Source organism: Empidonax traillii, unplaced genomic scaffold (genome assembly GCF_003031625.1).
Source record: "Empidonax traillii isolate 1590-97213 ecotype Southwest subspecies unplaced genomic scaffold, ASM303162v1 scaffold1214:size307055, whole genome shotgun sequence".
In the NCBI taxonomy this organism is placed as follows: domain Eukaryota; kingdom Metazoa; phylum Chordata; class Aves; order Passeriformes; family Tyrannidae; genus Empidonax; species Empidonax traillii.
This window is the reverse complement of record NW_020956407.1, coordinates 161332-179396: the sequence shown is the minus strand read 5'-3', so window position 1 is coordinate 179396 and position 18065 is coordinate 161332. Positions and strand designations below refer to the sequence as shown.

Sequence of the window (18065 nt, the reverse complement as noted above, 5' to 3'; positions counted from 1 at the left end):
TTCCCCATGCCCAGTGACCTCTGGCCGTCTGGGAATTAGCACTGACAAAGCCCCAGCCCCAAAGCCTGTGGCTCAGATCATCTGTTCAGGTCATTTCCCAGCTCTGGCCAAGCAGGAATTACAAGTGTTTCACTAGAAAGTGAATTAACAGCGATCACAGCCACAGCACTGCAATTCATTATGCTGATGGATCACAGCTCCTTGTTTTGTCTCCTCACAAAAGGAGCCCAAAAAGCCCTGGGAAGCCTCAGCTGGAGGCCACGTGGGGTGTTGGAGCAGCTGGACCATCTGGAATCACACACGTCTCACTGTAAGGGAATAAATGTTAACACCCAATTCATTAGGAAGGGTTTGATATCTCAGTTATAGGGGCAGCAATGAAGGCAGGGAGAGGCATTAGAAATTTTCCCCTCGTGTTAAACACAGGATTAGGAGATTTGGGATGTAAAACCAGGATTTTGTATCAAACACAGGAGGCTCAAACGAACACGCACAGAGGGTCTGGTGCCCCTTCACACACCACAAAATGCCACCCAGAAGAGCAAGAGAGATCCCAGTTCCACCCTGCTGGATCTCCAAAGGGCTCACGGGTGGGAAGTACAATTTAATTTGCCATTTAATCCGTGCCTGCCACAAAGCAGACAAGCTAAAGCCCCTTGCAAGTGGTGACAATATTTTATCCTATTTGCCAGGGAACTAAGTAAGGTAAAGAGGACACAATATTTCAATACACAGTAACTTGGAAAACCAAATAAACAACAACAGAATATCTCCTCCCCCTCTCCACCCAAGGGTGACTTCCCAGGTGTGATATTTGCTGGGTACAAACAACAAGGGGGGATTGGAAGCAATAATAAAAAAAAAACAACTCCAGAACAAAACCAGTTGATAGATTTAAGTTGATGTGCACACAATGCAACCCCTGGACAGCTCCCATGTGGACACTGATCCTGCCACGTGTGTGCAGGGGTTTTTAAGAGAGGCTGCCCTGGACTCTACCCCAGGAGAAAGAGATGGTCTGGTGTCGTAACAACCACCAGTGGTTCATTTGGGGTGAACCACGAAGAGCATTGTGTTTATACCCTGCAATTAGCTGCGTGTAAATTAATGTAATTGCTGGCGATCCATCAGCGGGATGGTGGCCTGGGAAGGTGGAATCTGAACTTTAGACCTTTCACAGCACATATGGCAACTCAGAGGGCAGAGCTCATTTACCCCCAGTTTGTGCTCAGGGTGATGGAACCCTGGCAAGGCGATGGATTCCCCATCCCTGGGAGGGTCCAAGGCCAGGCTGGACAGGGCTTGGAGCAACCTGGGATGGTGGGAGGTGCCCCTGCCCGTGGCAGGGGGTGGAATGGGATCATCTTTAAGGTCTCTTCCATGCCAAACCATTCTCTGCTTCCATGCACTGATGTCAAAATATCTTCCTTGGTTCAATATGTGAGAGACAAGCTGTGATTAGACCAGAAATTCCTTCCTCACACCAGCTGTAGGGATTCTAATGGTCTCAATCTCAGCAAGGCCATTCCTTCTCCTTTACAGGCCTTTCATTTAAAAAAGCATTAAAAATTAAGAAAAAAAAAAAAAAAAAAAAGAAAGGGGATCTTGCCCTTAAAGCTGAAGGCCCACAATAGAAAAAAAGGAATTTTACAGATGTTCAAAATTTAAAAAGGAGGCTGAGTGTGCTGCTTGTGCGCCTTCAGCCCCCACCCCTCCCATCTCAAAGGTCAGAGAAAATCAAGAGATAATGACAATTCCAGCAAGCAGCGTCCCAAAAATCTTCCAGCTTAAGCTTACAATCCAAAAAAGTCCCCCTCTGAACATCTGACTTGCTTTCTGATCATTAAAAAAGTAGAAACACGACTTGGACATACCCTAATTTCCCAATTTCCCCCCCTCCAAATAACATCTGCAGGGCACTTTATTGGCATCAAATGGGAACAAATTCTTCATCCTTTGGTTTTGCTCAGCCTGCAGCTCAGTTTAGACTTCTTTCTCTTACTCCTGCAATACTAGTTATCTCCATTTCTCTTAAAAAAGGGGGAGTTGATGCCTCATGTAGACCTTAAAATGCCCAGTTCTGAGTCTGGGCATATTTCAGCCTAGATCAGGTGCCTTTAAACACAACTAATTCCTTTCCAGCACTGGAAAAAAAAAAAAAAACCACAATAGGAATTCCAAGTCGAACTGGAAGGCTGCCACTGGAAGGCTGATATTTTTTGGTAAAGCAACCAGTGCCAGATTCCACTGAAAAATTCAGTCAGCACCAATTTTTCTGTAGATTTTTAGCTAAGAAATGGAATGTTCTGGTTCATCAGGCAGGAGGAAGAAGGCATTTTTTAGTACTTTAGTTAGTGCAGGTCCAGATGCTAAAATATTGTGTCCCATTGTTTTCCTGACAGAGTCTTCCAAAGCCACCTACACCCTCTGCCCAGGAATGGTCCCTCAGGCTGAAAGAGGAAGAAAAACAGCACCAGCATCCCCACTTTGCAAAAGGAAATTTGTTCAGGGCTGCACAAACAGCAGCCCTGACTCTCCATTTCCCACAGGAGCTCCTGGCCAAGCTGCTCCACCAACAATCCGTGTAATTCACAACCAGGAGCGTTTCTGGCACGGGATCTGCCAGCCAGACGTGTTTTCTCCTTAACAGTTTCTTTTCCAGAGGGAGAGCACTCCACGAGCTGGGAAGATCCCTGTTTATAGACTTAGAAGCAGAACAGAGGAGCCAAGTGACACCAGAGCAACTTCAAGCACTCACAAGGCAACCAGAGGAATCTCCTGGGAGCACTGCCAGGAGAAACAAGATTTAAATTTGTGGGTTTTCTCTTCTTTAAGTAGTAAGAACATTAAAAAAAGAAAACAACCTAGAAAACATGAGAGCCCAGAAGGACTGTAACACACAGCCATTTCCCAGAAGCTGTAAAAGGGTGGCTTTGACAGCAGTGTTTTCACACTTATCCCATAAAAACACGGCAGGTCTCACAAGGCCTCATCTCACAGCTCTCAGCAACAGGGAAAGTGCAATGAAATCCTGCTTCCTGAATTCCCTCTGCCACAGCTCCTGAAAACTGCATTCCCAGGTGAGGCAGGAGTCACCTTTAACACTCCCACATTTCCCCTCAGCCAGTTCTCACCTCCTGCTGCCTTTGAGAGAATCCCACAATGGTTTAGGTTGGAAGGGCCTTTAAAGATCATTTTGTTCCTCACCTTCCACTAGCCCAGGTTGCTCAGAGCTCCATCCAACCTGGCCTTGGACACTTCCAGGGATGGGGCAGCCACAGCTTTTCTGGGCAGCCTGTTCCCCCTATCTCCAAACTTATTTTCTCATGCAAGAACAGACTCAGGGAATCATGAAGATTGGACAAGATCATCAAGTCCACCCTTGGACCGAGTGCCACTAAACCATGTGAAAGCAGAGACAATGCAGAAACACAAGTCCTACAGGTCCAGCCAAGGATGCTGGAAAGCACACCAGGGAGACAGAGCAAGGAGTGAACATGTGAAATATGGATGGATTTGACCATAGCACTCAACCCCTCTGAGCACCTGGACTATTTCACGGCGCCCACGGGGCAGAACCACAGAACTCCAGCCACGAGGCCAGTGAATCCCATCATCTATCCAAGGCAACAAATAAACAATAAAAAAATTAATATCCAGCACTTTCAACCACGATCTCCAAGCCCAGCATCAGTGGGAAGAGGGGACGTGGCCCAGGACCCACCTTGGTGGTGTCATCATGTGACCGCTGGTACCGTTTCCAGCGGCAGCCGTAGATCCCGGTCAGACAGGACAGACATAGCTGGGGCTCGTAGTACTGCAGGGGTTGGTGTTTGACCATGCTCCTTCCAGCCCCTCTGGAGCCAGCTCTCACAACTCCATCAGGTCCTGGGAGAGCCCTTTGGCGAGAAGGAAAAAAATAAAATACGTTAAAAAGAAAGAAGAAAAAAAGGGAGTGAAACCCACCGAGCGATATTTCACTGCATTAACAAGCAATTCAATAATTAACCATGTCCTCTGGCCACGGAGAGGGGGGATGAGAATCAGAGCTATTCCCAGCCCTGCCAACATATCCTGGTCCTTACTGAGAAGTTTAATTAGTTTGAAGGTTTTCTTTCCTTGAGCAGCTTCTCCCACGCCACTGAAAGGCGATGGATTCGTAGGAGTTTGCAGGAAGAAGAGCCACAGGAGGACAAAAGGAGTGGGTTGGTTGTTTGCAGCCCCAGTGGATGAGGGTTTTATGAATGACTGAAATGTAAAAAACCATCACCTCTGCAAGAACAACCTTAAAAATCGATCCAGAGACCTCCTCGGAGCTGAAACCCAGCCAAAATAAAGCAGTTTATCTTCAGCATCCTACACAGCCTCCAAACAACCCCAGACAAGGAACAAACACTTCCAGAGGCACATCACAGAATCACAGACTATCCTGAGCTGGAAGGGACCCAACAAGGATCCTCCAAGTCCAGCTCCTGGCCAACCCCAAGAATGCAGTGTGTGTGCACGTACACAAAATATGTAATATCCACCTCCCTTTATACACCTCTCAAGCACTCCTAGGGATGCAGAGCTGGATGCAGCCTTCACCCAGCTCCCCTTCCCACCAAACAGCACCCAAAGGACCAGAATGACTCATGGGAACATCAGTGTTTGGAGGGAAAGTTCTCTGCTCCATCCATCACATGCTTCCCACGTCACAGGGCTTTTCTTCGTATAGATATTTAGATGTTCTCTTATTTCTGGTGAGACTGATATCGAGGGCAGACCAAACAATCACATTCTCTTACTAATTCCCAGGGTTGGTGCTCAGGGATGGGAACCTCAGAGCCATTATCTGCCGGTCTGGTGGTGTCACTCTGTGCTCAACTCCCACCCGGGGGTTTTCCACGGGTTCCTGGGGCACAACCACAGCCCCACAAGCTGCTGCTGGGGGGAAAATCAGTGCACTAGGAGTGATGTTCAGCAGCAGCTGAGCTTGCAAAGAGCTTGCCTACCTTTCCAGAGCGTGCAGAGATGAGTGTGGGCAGTAAATCACACCCTCTCAAAGGGAAACACTTTTATTTCCTCGCACACAGGACCCCCAGAGCTCAGCTCTTGCAAAAACCTCTGACAGCTGAGTAGCAACATCCTCACTGACATCAGCAAAGCATGACTGGGCTTTAAGGAGATAAACCAGCCACCTAAAAGCCTTTCATAGCCACATCCTATGGGAAGAACCTCCAAAACCCACAGAATCACAGAATGTTCGGAGTTGGAAGGGACCCACAAGGATCATCAAGTCCAACTGCTGGCCCTGCACAGGATAACCCCATGAATCCCACCAGGGCTGAGCATATTTTTCACTGAGGCTGCTGCAGACACACTGATAGAGCCCAGAAATGCCAGCAGGGCCAGGGCCAGCTCACCCCTTGCAGCCTCTGCCCGCGTCCGTGGCCATTTACGCTCCGAGCTGACAGCCTTGTCCTGACTTCCTCTCAGCACGACTCAGCACCCCGGGGGCAGGTGATGGTGGTGGCTCCACAGGCCACCAGACTGTCACCACGCTGCCCCCCATCAGTGCCCTGCTTTCCCCTCACACAGACAGAGGGAGCGTGGCTCTGTCCTCCCGGCAAAAACCCGCCTGGGATGCTCCGGGAGTGCTCCCGGCACTGACCCCGCAGAGGACGCAAGATGTGCATGACTTGCACATCACAGATGCCCACGTGGCTCTGCTCATCCCCTCGGGGATGACATGCAGGACACAGGCACACACACATCCAGCACCCCCCTCTCCCCCTGTGCTCTCCCAGCTCATCTGCCCCCGAGCCCTGCTGTGCCACCTCGGTGGCCTCGTGCTTGGGGTCACCCCCTTGCCTGCATTTTTGCCTCTTCTCTTGCTATTTATAAAGCTCAGCATTAGTCACTGCATAAGTTGCCTTCTGTCTCCAGCTTTATTTTTCTGCTTCAAGACCACCCCTACAAAATGAATCTCCCCCCATGTTGGCAGCAAAATGGACAGGACGGGACAGAAACACTGAGAACGTGCAAAGGTCGATGTCATGTGAAGGTCTTGGACAGAATTTTGATCTCTGCCCTCTCTCACTCAGCACTGAGGGATGTACAAGATGTTGAGGGATAAGGGCAGGATGTAAAAATCCTGCACAGCCTGTTAACAGCTCCCCTGCCAAACCCCTTATTCCCACACTGGGAACCTCGAAGGCTACAGCAGCTACAAAAAATGTTCCACAAATTCATCTCCAAAGGAAAGCATCTCTCCCGATTTCCACCTCTTCCTGCTTTGGCCATGCAAGGCAGCAGGGCAGACAGATCACCTTCATCTGCAAAAGCTTTGGCCACATATTTTATTTGTTCACTCACCAAAACTGGGTCACAAACTCAAACACAAGTGCTAACAACAACAACAATAATAATAATAAAAAAAAAACAACAATCCCAAGTGTCATTAGTTTTAAGATTAGGAAGAAATCCTTCCCTGTGAAGGTGGGGAGGCCCTGGCACAGGTTGCCCAGAGAAGCTGTGGCTGAATCCCTGGAAGTGTCTAAAGGTAGTTTGGAGCAACCTGGGATAGTGGGAGGTGTCCCTGTTCATGGCAAGAGGAGTTAGACCTGGAAGAGTTCTCAGCTCAGGCCTGTCACCAGGATCTCTGACTCCACCTGTTCAGGACACAACCCTTCTCCCCAAATTAAAATCCTGCCAGGAACACCCACAGCCAGGGCAAATGCAAGAGCTCTGTGTTTATTGTCTAATTGTGAAGAGCATCTGCCAACCTCCAGGCAGCAGCATCTAATTCAGCACCTCCCAGTTTCCTGGCAGAGTTCAGAAGGGACACAAGTGTTTTCCATACAAAGGGACAATCCAAAAACATTGCTGCCCACCAACACCATCACCAGGAGGCACTGCTGGAAGGGTCTGAGAGCAGCAGAGCCCTCTGTAAACAACCAAGAGGACAAAAACTGCAAGCAAGGGGAAATCCAGATGAAAAGGCTCCATCAAGTGAAGCTGAACTCATATGAAGCCCAAAATTCCAGGCTGCTCCCCACAAAAACAGCCAGGAGAAGCACAACGAGAAGAAATCCAAGCTGGGTTTTTAAAAAGCCATTCCCAAATAACCAACAAGCCTAAAATCATTGCCTCTCCTCCGTGAGGGTCACGATCAGCTGCACAAAACCCCACAAGGGAGAGGAAAGCACAAGCACAGCACCCACCCCTCCCAACCACACCCAGGGACACCTGAGTGGCAACAGCAGGTGAAAGAGGAGACTGAGGCACAAGATGCTGCTCCTGATAGCACCTGCCCAGAGATCCAAGCTGGTGGACTCCATACTTACTGCTCCTGCTTCCAGGAGTGGATTTCCGGGAGAGCAGCACGGAGCCTGTGCCACCTCCCAGTCACTGTTCCCATGACATCTCCAGCTCCCGAGGTGCAGAAAGCTGGCTATGAATGATTCACAGCGCTGCTGGTTAGTGTTACACACAGCAATGAAAACAGGAAGCAAGACAACAGGCATCAATTATTCAAATCCAGCAACAAGCACCAGGAGGGAGGGGAGGGAAGAAAAAAAAGGGAATCAAATAAAAAAAAAAAAAACCACAAACCCACACCAGCTCTCCACTTTGGCTTTAGAGATGCATCATCTGCCAAAGGCTATGGACTTTTTGGAGCTGAACAAGTGAATTTGCCAGCTGGCCTGGCCAAAAAGGGGGAGCAGGGGAGATTCCATCTGCAAGTACAATGGGAATATTTTCCAAAGGCTCCAGGATGCCTAATTAGCACACACCACGCTCCTGAGATCCTGAAGTGGAGGTATCTGTTACAGCCTGTGACACACTATTCCCTTCCAAACAGCTTCGGAGCTAAGGGGGAAAAAATGGAGAAGAAACAAACAAACAAACAAAACAAAACAAAAAAAGGGGGGGGGGGAGAATTGAAGCTGCAAATTGGAAAGGGAAACTCTCTGGGGAGATCTGGCCTAAAAATTGGGATATTTGTCTCTCTGACTGTAACTCCCTGTATTCTCAGAGCAATACTCAGAAAGCTGGGGAGTGGGGAGGGAAGAGAGCAATCAAGCCCAGTCATGAAACCATCTCAGTGCTACAGTTTAGTGAAGGGGAGAGTCCTGGAGCACAATGGGAAAATAATGGGAATGAAGCCATGGAATAAGCAGGATGATAGCCTTTCCCAAGGCCTGGTACTCTCCAAGCCCTCCCCTCTAATCCCCTTTGAAGTTTTATTTTTTCCTATCAACAACAGTTTCAGGGAGGTCCCACCGATCTCATTCAGCATCTTGGGACAAACCTTTTAACAGCCCAGAGAAAGCAATTTCCTGGGATAACTGCTGACAGCTCCACCCTGGATACATCCATGGGTTGCTCAGGACAGATTTGGGGAGCTGGAAGGACACAGAAGAGCTCTGGGCTCCTACCTGTCTTATCCTGACCTGCTACCTCCCAAATTCTCCAAAAATTCCTTAGACTGGTTCACTTTGACAGGCACAACTTCTCACTTGAGCCTGCAAAGGATTCCTAAATTGGATCAGCACATCCAAGGAAAAATCAAAACACAGCCAAGGATGCTCTGATGCATGTTCATGAATAATAAAATTGCAGAACCATTAAGGTCAGAAAAGCCTCCAAGGTAATGGAGCCCATTAACCCAGCACTGCCAAGGCTGCCACTAATCCATGGAACCCTGAACTCTCAGGAGATGTTTGCAGTGTGCAAAACCAAGAACCTGGAGACAGGTGGACACCTCTGATGTTCTCCAACAGCTCCATCCACCAAGATGTGGGCACCTGAGATCTTCTACGGCATCTCCATCTCTCAGGGCATGGCCGGGAAGATCCACCCCAGGGAAAACTTTGGCTTTCCCCAAGGAGGTTCCCGTGGTTTCTGAGGGGCAGATTTTTCTGGGAGAACAGGGGGATAAACCAATCCCACCACAGCAATCCCTCCATGTGCTCCCACCATATCCAGAGAGGCCAAAAGCCCCAGCACAGCAGTGGGACAACCAAAGCCAAAGCAAGGCCTGACAGCACAAGGTCCCACCTCCCAAAAATCAGGCCCAAGGAAACTCTCCCCACTTGCAATGGAAATAAATGCAGAAAACAGACACTCACGGGGTCCTTGAGATTTATTTTTTATAAGTTAACCCATTTTAAAAAGAGCTTTGATGGATTCAAATGATTTCCACATTAAAAGCAGTGGTTTTCCTCTCCTCAGTGACTCCTGGGATCACTGTTTATCAACAATCTCTGCATAATTCCAACATATCTCCCTCTATTACAACTTCTATCAAGCCAGTTATCTTAAAACCTTGTTAAGCAAATCATTTCCTATCCCAATTAGGTGAAAACATCCCTGATAACCAATTATCCCTATTGATATGCTTGTAAGCAATTGTTTCCCTAATTATACTGGAAAATTCCCATTTTCCTTAATATTTTCTAAACTAGTTAAGCTCTTCCAGAGCAAACCCTCCAGTTCTATGCATGAAAAAAAGACAAACCTCCTCTATTTCCCAGCCAGGGCTAAAATGATTTAAACAATTAGAAAGAACTGATCTAAATTCTTGGGATTTTCATGGACTTCTCACAGATTTTCATATTATATGAAAATATACTGGACTCATCCAAAGCAAAGTCGTGGAATTCCGCTTTCCCTGAGTGGGAAGATGGAAACGGGAGAGGGACAAGATTCCCCCTCCCATGTTTAATACCAACCCAGCTGTCAGAGAGGGATGTTTGCTCTGGCCATTCCCACCGGAAGAAATCTATATGAACACACACACACTGAGCTGTATTTTCCACATTTTGGTGGCCCAGAGCCAGAACAGCTCAACTTGCAAGGTCAAGATTTCATTTCAGGGCAGGAATGGAACAGCCCAAAGCCATAAACAGCCCCAACTGCTGCGCTGATGCGTTTTGGGGGTGGAATGACCCCCTTGATTGCTGCAGACCTTTTGTTGACCCAGGGGGGGTTGTTCTTTCCTACAGATTGTTATTCCCCACTCTGGAAATCAGGGTGGGTTGGAGGTCTCCCACCCACTTTTTCCAGGCTCCAAATATCCATTTTTTACACTGATAACACCGAAGTCTCTGCACAAATAAGAGTAATTGATGTGTTAAAATGCCACTCTCCATCTCATTTCCCCCCATCCCCTCTGGGAAATAAATGAGATGAACTGCAGCAAAGTATTCCCTGCCATGTGGATACAGAATTCTGGATGAGAACTGAGGCAGGAAAACACACACAGTCACAACAGCCTTGTCCTAAAAGCCAGCTGCTTCAGTGACAGAAAAAGGGGGGTGGGGGGAAGATTAAAAAAATTAAAGAGAGGTCTAGAACTCCTCTGAAGGAGAAACATCACTGTCTCCCTGCTGCCTAGTGATGCCAAAACCCTGTGATTACACCCTAATCCAGGGAGACAGCCTGCAGAGCCACTTGGATTCACAGCCAGGATCCAAACAGTCCCACCCTAAATAGGATCTGGCTGACGTGGAGCCCCCCTTTGGGTCCGACCTGTTGTTTGTTGTTCCTCAATTTTCTTTTTTTTTTTTTTTTTAAATCCTTTGAAAGTAGGGCAGTGTGGAGTTTGGGGGTTGGAGACTTCCAGTTAATGAAAATTCAGACTTCAAAAGATAAACACTTCAAAGGGATTACAAAAGAAAAATGTAGACTTTAATCTCCCTAAATAAATAAGCAGAGCATGGACTAACGCCCTCTGCAGCAGAGCTTCCTCATGTTTTCCACAAACTGGGTGCCTAGAATTTGGAAAGGGTTGGAGGAGCGGAACAGGACACTGGAAAAACCTGTACAAACTCCTTGCAGAGCGAGAATTAAGCACTGTCTCTGCCTTCTGCACAAACCTTGCAGCAAGTCAAGGTGGTGGCACAGCTCTGAAAACACAACCCCAAAGCCACCGGGCAGAGCTGGGTTTTCTCTCCTCCCCACGAGCTGGGAAGGAGCGACCCCAGTCCTAGAGATGTTTTAATGACCAGCAGAAGGCTGGGCTGCATTTTCAGCTGCGAGGCCAGCGGTGGTGGCCACGTGTTCCTCACCTTCAGGTTGTTCCTACAAGCACATCCCACGTTCCAAACTTGGCAAGGTCAAGGTCAACCCACCACTGTCTTGGCCTTGGCAAAGACCACGAGGCCCAAACAATCCAGTTGATGGGCAGTTCAGATCTTCCTCAGAGAGATGTTCAGGAATGAAGATGGAACTGGTGACGGATGGTAGTGCAAGGAATCCCATGAGCTGTGCCCACCTGCTTTCCAAGTCACTGGGAACAAGTGCAGCCAGTTTGTATCATGGAATCAGAGAGTGGTTTGGGTTGAGAGGGATCTTAAGCTCATCCTGCCATGGACAGGGACACCTTCTACTAGACCAGGTTGCTCCAAGCCTCATCCAACGCTGCCTTGAACATCTCCAGGAATGGGGCAGCCACAGCTCCTGGATTCATCCCAAACCATTCCATGGTTCTATGATCTTCCCAAGCCTCTGCTTAAACACAAGCCCTACTCCTGCTCCACAGGAGCTCCTGTGCAATAAATCCCTGTGGCTCAGCCAGAGAGACCTCAAAACACAGCCTCCCTTTGGCCTTCTTCATCTCCTCAATGCTGCTCTGGTTTTAAATACGAGTCCCTAATTCTTAAAAATAAGTTAAAAATAATCTCAAATCATCAGGTGAACCCACAAACAGGTTCTGAAGAAACTCTAAGGCAGCAGACAAAGCCCAGGTGGGACAGGACATGAGAAAGAGGGCAGGAGAAGGCTTGATAAAGGCAGGACCAGCCTCACCCGAGTTCCCAGGGCAAGGAGTTAATTAATTAGTCCTATAAGCACATTTCCTTTCTCTAGGGACTCCTACCTGCGAAAAGCTGGGAGTGCCAGTGCTGCAGCAGGGCCACTGACCACGTTTAGAAATAGAGTAAATAAAACAAACAGAAACAGGCCTTGGTAGAAATGAAGTAAATAGCAAAATAAAACAAAGCAGAGAGCTGGGTGTGAAAAGCTGCAGCTGCCCCTGTGAGACAACAAACCCCAACCCTCTGAAGCCAACATTCCACTGACTTCCAAGCCTGAACTGCCAAACAAACCAGTCCACTTCAGAAGATGCCAAGTTTTCCTGTCCAAGAACAAGCCAAGCAGACTCTCCAAGAAGGCCATGCCAGCGTTGCCCAGAAGGAGCTGCTCGGTGCCATCCAGGAGCACTAAATAAAAAGAGGTGCCAGTGCGCTCCTTGGTCCTTCCAAAAGGTGGGCTTGACACATGGAAAAGCGGGGGGCACCAGGATTAAATTATGAGAGGAGTGAGGATGTCCTCATGCTGCCCAAAATAAGGGCTCTCAAACCCTTTAGGCAGACAAACCAGCGGAGACAAAACCGGGCACTTCACTGGATTTCTCGTGGAATCAGAATGGTTTGGGTTGGAAGGGACCTTACAGCTCATCTCATTCCAACCTCCTGCCATGGGCAGGGACACTTTCCACTAGACCAGGTTGCTCCAAGCCCACCTGGTTTTCCTGCAATCAATTCCATCCAGCAGGATGGTGGTGTTTGGAAAGAGGGAGGGCACGTCCTGAAGGCAGGAGGGACTTTCCGTGTGACAACAGCCAGCTGCAGGGGAAAAAAGGTGGAGAGCCCAGAGGGAGGAAACTCTGGGCACCACAGAAACAGAGGGGTTTTATTGGGCACAGTCCTAAATGCACACAGGGGCCTCTGAACCCCCCCAGATATGCCCAGGAACAGCAACTGTGGGACACATCTGGTCTCTGCCCACGAGGATGACACCAATCACTTCCAGAGATCCCACTGGGAGCCATCACAGGACATCACTTGTGCTGAGCACTGCCTTGACACCGTCCCTGGGAGAGTCCCCTTGGGACTTGGCATTCCAGGAACATCCCAACTGGCACAAAAACACGGCAGCCCAACAGGTAAAACCCGAAAAGAGCAGCTCAATGAGCTGGGGTGGGACAACACGAGGACCCACACAGCACTGCTGGCCTTGGCAGGAGACATGGAGGTGGAGACAACCTGAGCCACAAACCCCAAGAGACCTGCAGGAAGCACTGGGAAGGTCTGGGAAGAGGCAGAAGTGTCCCGGGTAAGAGACCCCAAGTTCAACCTCCGCTGCCTAAAGATCATCTCAAAGAGGTCACGCTGATGGTTGGGTGATGGCACCACATCAGCAGGGCTGAGCAGGGACAGCCACAGTGAGAAGAGAAGGAAAAAGAAAACCAGCAGTGGAAGAAGACAACATGACCCAGGAAAGCACAGTTGGATGCTGAAAAAAACCTCATTCACCAACAAGGAATTAAAAGAACATTTATGGAATCAAAAAACATCTAAGGAATTTTTAAAAAAGCTGCATAATACCTTTCCCCTCCACAGACCCCCCAGAGCTTTGCCATCTTCCCCAAGCTGCAAGCCAGAAGTTTCCACCAAGCCTCCCCCAGTTATCAGTGTGTTTTTGCTGGGGAATTAAGTGGAAACAGGAGCAGGGTTGAACATGCAGACCCTGACAGCAGTTTCCTTTCCAGACAAGCATTCCCTCCTGCTTTTCCCTTTCCAAACACTCCCCTGAGGAGTTCACCACAACCCCCTGCGAGTTGTATTAGCAGGCCCTCCGAGGGGCAGGTTTAAACCTCTCTGGGAGGTGTCAGCAGCTGCAGCAGCAGCCTGTCCCACACACTGCTCACTCTGCTTTTCCTAGGACACGTCCCCTGCTGGAAATTTGGTCCCTGCCAGCAGGAAAAGAAAACTGCATGAACCACACCAGCAACACTCATCTGAGACTGAGCCAAATGCCTCCACACCCACTGCAAGCACTTTAATGGAAACAGGAGAGGAAAAGAAAAAAAAAAAAAAAGGCAAAACAAACCCAGCAAGAGTCATTTTACAATCGATCCTCTGCACATCTGCTGGGCAACTGCTACCCAGAGAATTGAGCATGAATGTCTCTGGCTTAATGAGAGGTGGAAAGTCCTGGTTAAACGGGTTACAAGCTCTTTATTTCCTATGATTGATTCCTTCCATAAGGCTGTAAGAAACATTAGTCAAAAAAAAAAAAAATAAAATAAAATTAAGTGTTCTCAAGCAGCAGAGGAGCTAAAAACGAAGGAGCAAACTTTGCTTTGCCATCCTTGCTGTTCCCTGGCTCTGCCTCTGTGCACAGACAGAAAATACCCTCACCAATCAAATCCTTTTCTTTCCTTCTGATTCCAAGGGGAGTGATTTGGAGCAATCAAAATGCACCATCTGACACTGGAAAGGCCTGTATATGGATTCACTTTTGGACAGAGCTCTCCCAAAAGCCATGAGCCAACTGAGGAAGCCCAGGAGAGGTTCAAGAAGCAAAGTCAGCCTTGACCAGGAGGTGAATTCGGGCTGATAGCATTCTAATGTAGGCAGGGGGTGGGAAATGCCCAAGGTTTTGGCAAAAACAGGAGCAGGAATGCACAGGATACGAAGAAATAGTGGGAATTGCTGCATCACTCCTGGGAACGTGGCGTGAGGTTTGAAAAGTTCGTGGCAGACACATGCTCTTTGATCTCAAAATAGCTCTCCCGACCCCAAAAGTGCTACAGCTGCCCCTGGAAGGTCACACAAGGTCCATCCTCGGAGGTTTTCAGGACCTGACTGGACCAAGCTGCGAGCCAAGTGCTCTGAGCTCAGTGCTGGCCCTGCTTGGAGCAGGCTGAGATGGGAGTCCAGCCTTCCTGAGGTCCCCTCCCAGCCAGAGGGACCTGACTGGTCCCAGATTAAACAAAACATCAAGTGCCACCCCCCCCCCCAGGAGCCTCAGCTCTGAGAATGAGATGCACATGGAGGTTTTCAAGCACCAGCCTGAGAGCTGCTCTCACAAAGGCATCCAGAATTTAACACGTTGCCCTCCCACAGGTTTGTCTCACATTCCCAAAGCCTCCCTCCAGTTATTACTGAAGCCTTCCCCGCTCTGTGTAAATCAGTCTGTGTTCCATGCAAGGAGACAGACGGGAGAGTTTCGTCTCAGAAGATTTACGAGCTCAGCTCGACACCAGGCAGTGAAAGAAAATTGCATTTAAGGGAACAAATGGGTGACAGAGACAAGTTCCAGCCACCCCATCCCACAGTCACTCAGCACACCAGGGAAATACCTGTCTTGGAGCCTTTCAAAAGCTGCTGTTGATCTCGAGGAGGAGGTGAATAAGAGCAAAGCGATTTTCTCCTCTGTTTGCAGCAGCAGAAATCTTTCAGGAGAAAGGAATCCTCTCAACTGACTTGGCAAGCACCTGCAACATCCTCGAGCGCTCCTGGCTTCCCAGAGAGCATCTCTAAATGCTGGTCAAGGTCACTCTGACACATCAAGGGACCGGGAGAGAGGGTGAAGTCAGGAAGGAAACCACCCCTCCGTGCACAGGGTGACTCCCAGAGTTAACAGGGCAGGCTCTCAGTCACTTCCAACTCATGCCTGGAGAGTCCTGTTCGAATGAAAACACGAAAACAAGGCTCCCTCTGCCAGTTACGTCAGCCACGATCTTGTTTTCCTCATGGAAAGGGCCAGTCATGGGGGATTTATAAACTCATTTACTGATGCAGCTCCAAGATGTATTAGTCAAAGTGCTTTCAATCATTTCTGAGGACTTCTAATACAATGAGCATTGATCCCATGACCATTAACCCTCCCCCTCCCAGTGACACTCTCCCAGACAGACCCCACTGCCACCACCACTCAGAGCATTATCAGCAACATGATTTATTCAGTATAATCATCCTAAGAATGAAACAGTGACATCTGCAGCAAACTGCCTTCAAAGATGGTCACCTTCGCCCACCCCAGCTCCAGGGAAACCCCACACAAACTGAACAGGAGTGATTTGGGAAGTCAAATCCTAGGGAATAGGGACATTCTGGGACTTGTGAAACGCTGTCCTTCCTTACAGCCACTTCTGCATCTTCGCCCTCCTTATTCCCAACCATCAGGTGATTGATTAGGAGACTCAGAGAAGGGTTAGATGGGATATTGGGAAGGAATTGTTCCCTGTGAGGGTGGGCAGGCCCTGGCACAGGTTGCCCAGAGAAGCTGTGGCTGCCCCATCCCTGGGAGTGTTCAAGGCCAGGTTGGAACAACCTGGGACAGTGAGAGGTGTCCTTGCCCATGGCAGGGAGTGGAAGTGGATGATCTTTAGGGTCCTTTCCAACCCCAAACCATTCCATGATTGGTATCAGTCAGGCAAAGGCATGCCAAGCAAACCCTTGGCTGGGCTGTGATGATCCAGGGGGTCTGGAGATGCTCCACAAAGCTCTGTCTCACTAACCCCACTTAGGTCCCCCCTGATGATCCTCAGCCTGGTGCCACAGAGAACATGATCCCGAGGCGAGACCCCCGAGGGCTCCACTAATGTGCAGCTACACAGTTTGATGGGAATTGCTCCCAGCCCTGAGCAGCTCATCCAAACATCTGGAGCAGCTGAGCCACAGTTCCCACAGGAACCCGGGATGCAACACTCCTGTCCCCTGCCCTGCTCAACTCCAGGCTTTCTAGGAAAGGCCTCCGGAAAAGGAGCAGCTGAAAGTTCCTTCTTCTCAAACAGCTCTGGGACATTGCGGGAAGGGAGAAGGAAAATCAAGATACCCAGGAGATTTTGGGCAGGGCAGAGTGTTCAGCAGCACAGAGTAAATACCATCCACAAGTCAAACATCCACGAGGCAGTAAGGCTGACCCAGGGGAATATGCTCATTCAACAATGTGACCTTCCCTTTCCCAGCTAGAAAGGCATCCATGACACCCCAGAGACCAGGGCACTGCTAAAGCAGACCTCGGAAGAACAATAAAGAAAATATTAAATTTTTTTTAAAATTGAAAAATTAAAAATTAAAAAATTAATAAAAATTTTAAATTATCAAGAAAAAAAAGAAAAAATAAAGGTAAAGTAACAAAAATAATAAATAAAAAAGAAACTAAAAACAATACAAAGAAAAATAAAAAAGTAATAAAAAAATAAAGAATAAACAAATAAAATATAATAAAATAAAAATAAGATAATAATTAATAAATATAATAATAAAATAAAATAAAGAAATAAAACAAAAATTAAACAAAAATAAAAAATAAACTAAAAATAACAAAAAGTAAACTACAAAGAAAATTTTAAATAAAACAAAAATAAACAAAAAAAAATAAACTAAAAATAAACTAAGATAAAAATAATAATATAAAATAAAAATAAAATAAAAATAAAATTAAATTAAAATAAATAATAAAATAAAAGTAAACTAAAAAATAAACTAAAAATAAACTAAAATAGATAATAAACTAAATATAAAATTAAAATAAAACAAAAATAAAATAAATATTAAAATAAAATGAACATAAAATAAATAATAAATACAATAAAAAGAAATTTAAAATAAATAATAAAATAAATAAAATAAGCTTCCTGTACATCTTGTGGTGAGCCATCAAGGCAAGCATGAAGGAAACAAGGGAAATGGGGAGTCTTCAAGGCTACACTTGCTCTGAAGGCAGCACCTTCCCCCCCATCCCCAGGTGGGTCAGGCACCTCACACACCAGGACCACAGCCCAAAAAACAGCCACATCCCAGGAAGGCAGAGAAAGGCTTTCCAAAGCACACAACTCCCATGGAAAAACTTTTATTGTTATTATTCTCACAAACACACACGTTTATTTAAGAGGTTCCCAGGCAAATTAGCTTGGGTAACTTGAAAGGGCAAACCAACTGCACACAAACCCAGCATTTCCAGGATTAAATGCCTTTTATTCCACTTCCACTAAGCCACTTTGGGTTTTTCATCTCAAGTCAAGGCAGATTAAGAGCCTGCCTGGAGAGGAGCACCGAGGAAGCTCCTGTCTGGTTGGGAAACAAGCAGCTTTCCCTGCTCTAGCCAAGAGCTAAAAATATCTTGATTTTCAGCTTATTTTCCTACAAAACCACAGTGTGGTTGCATAAGTGTCTCTGCTCCTGCTCTTTGCTCTCCCCTCCCCTGCTGCCCTGGAGCATCAGCCTCTTCCACACACACTGAACACTCTCCAAGGGGAATTGCTGAAGGCTGGGAAAACATCA

The 18065-nt window shown here is 47.5% G+C and overlaps 1 protein-coding gene across 3 annotated transcripts in view; it reads right to left on the bottom strand.

Moving 5' to 3' along the window:
- The window catches only part of GDPD5 (glycerophosphodiester phosphodiesterase domain containing 5), a 117073-nt gene that overhangs the window by 62508 nt on the left and 36500 nt on the right, over positions 1-18065 (bottom strand). For 2 of the 3 annotated variants that reach the window (XM_027905847.1, XM_027905849.1), the window contains exon 2: positions 3725-3899. In XM_027905847.1, the coding sequence (XP_027761648.1) occupies positions 3725-3841 (117 nt within the window). In that variant the 5' untranslated portion in view covers positions 3842-3899. Of the gene's footprint in view, positions 1-3724; positions 3900-15136; positions 15294-18065 lie in introns of those variants that run through there. The other variant, XM_027905848.1, reaches the window with a different exon arrangement.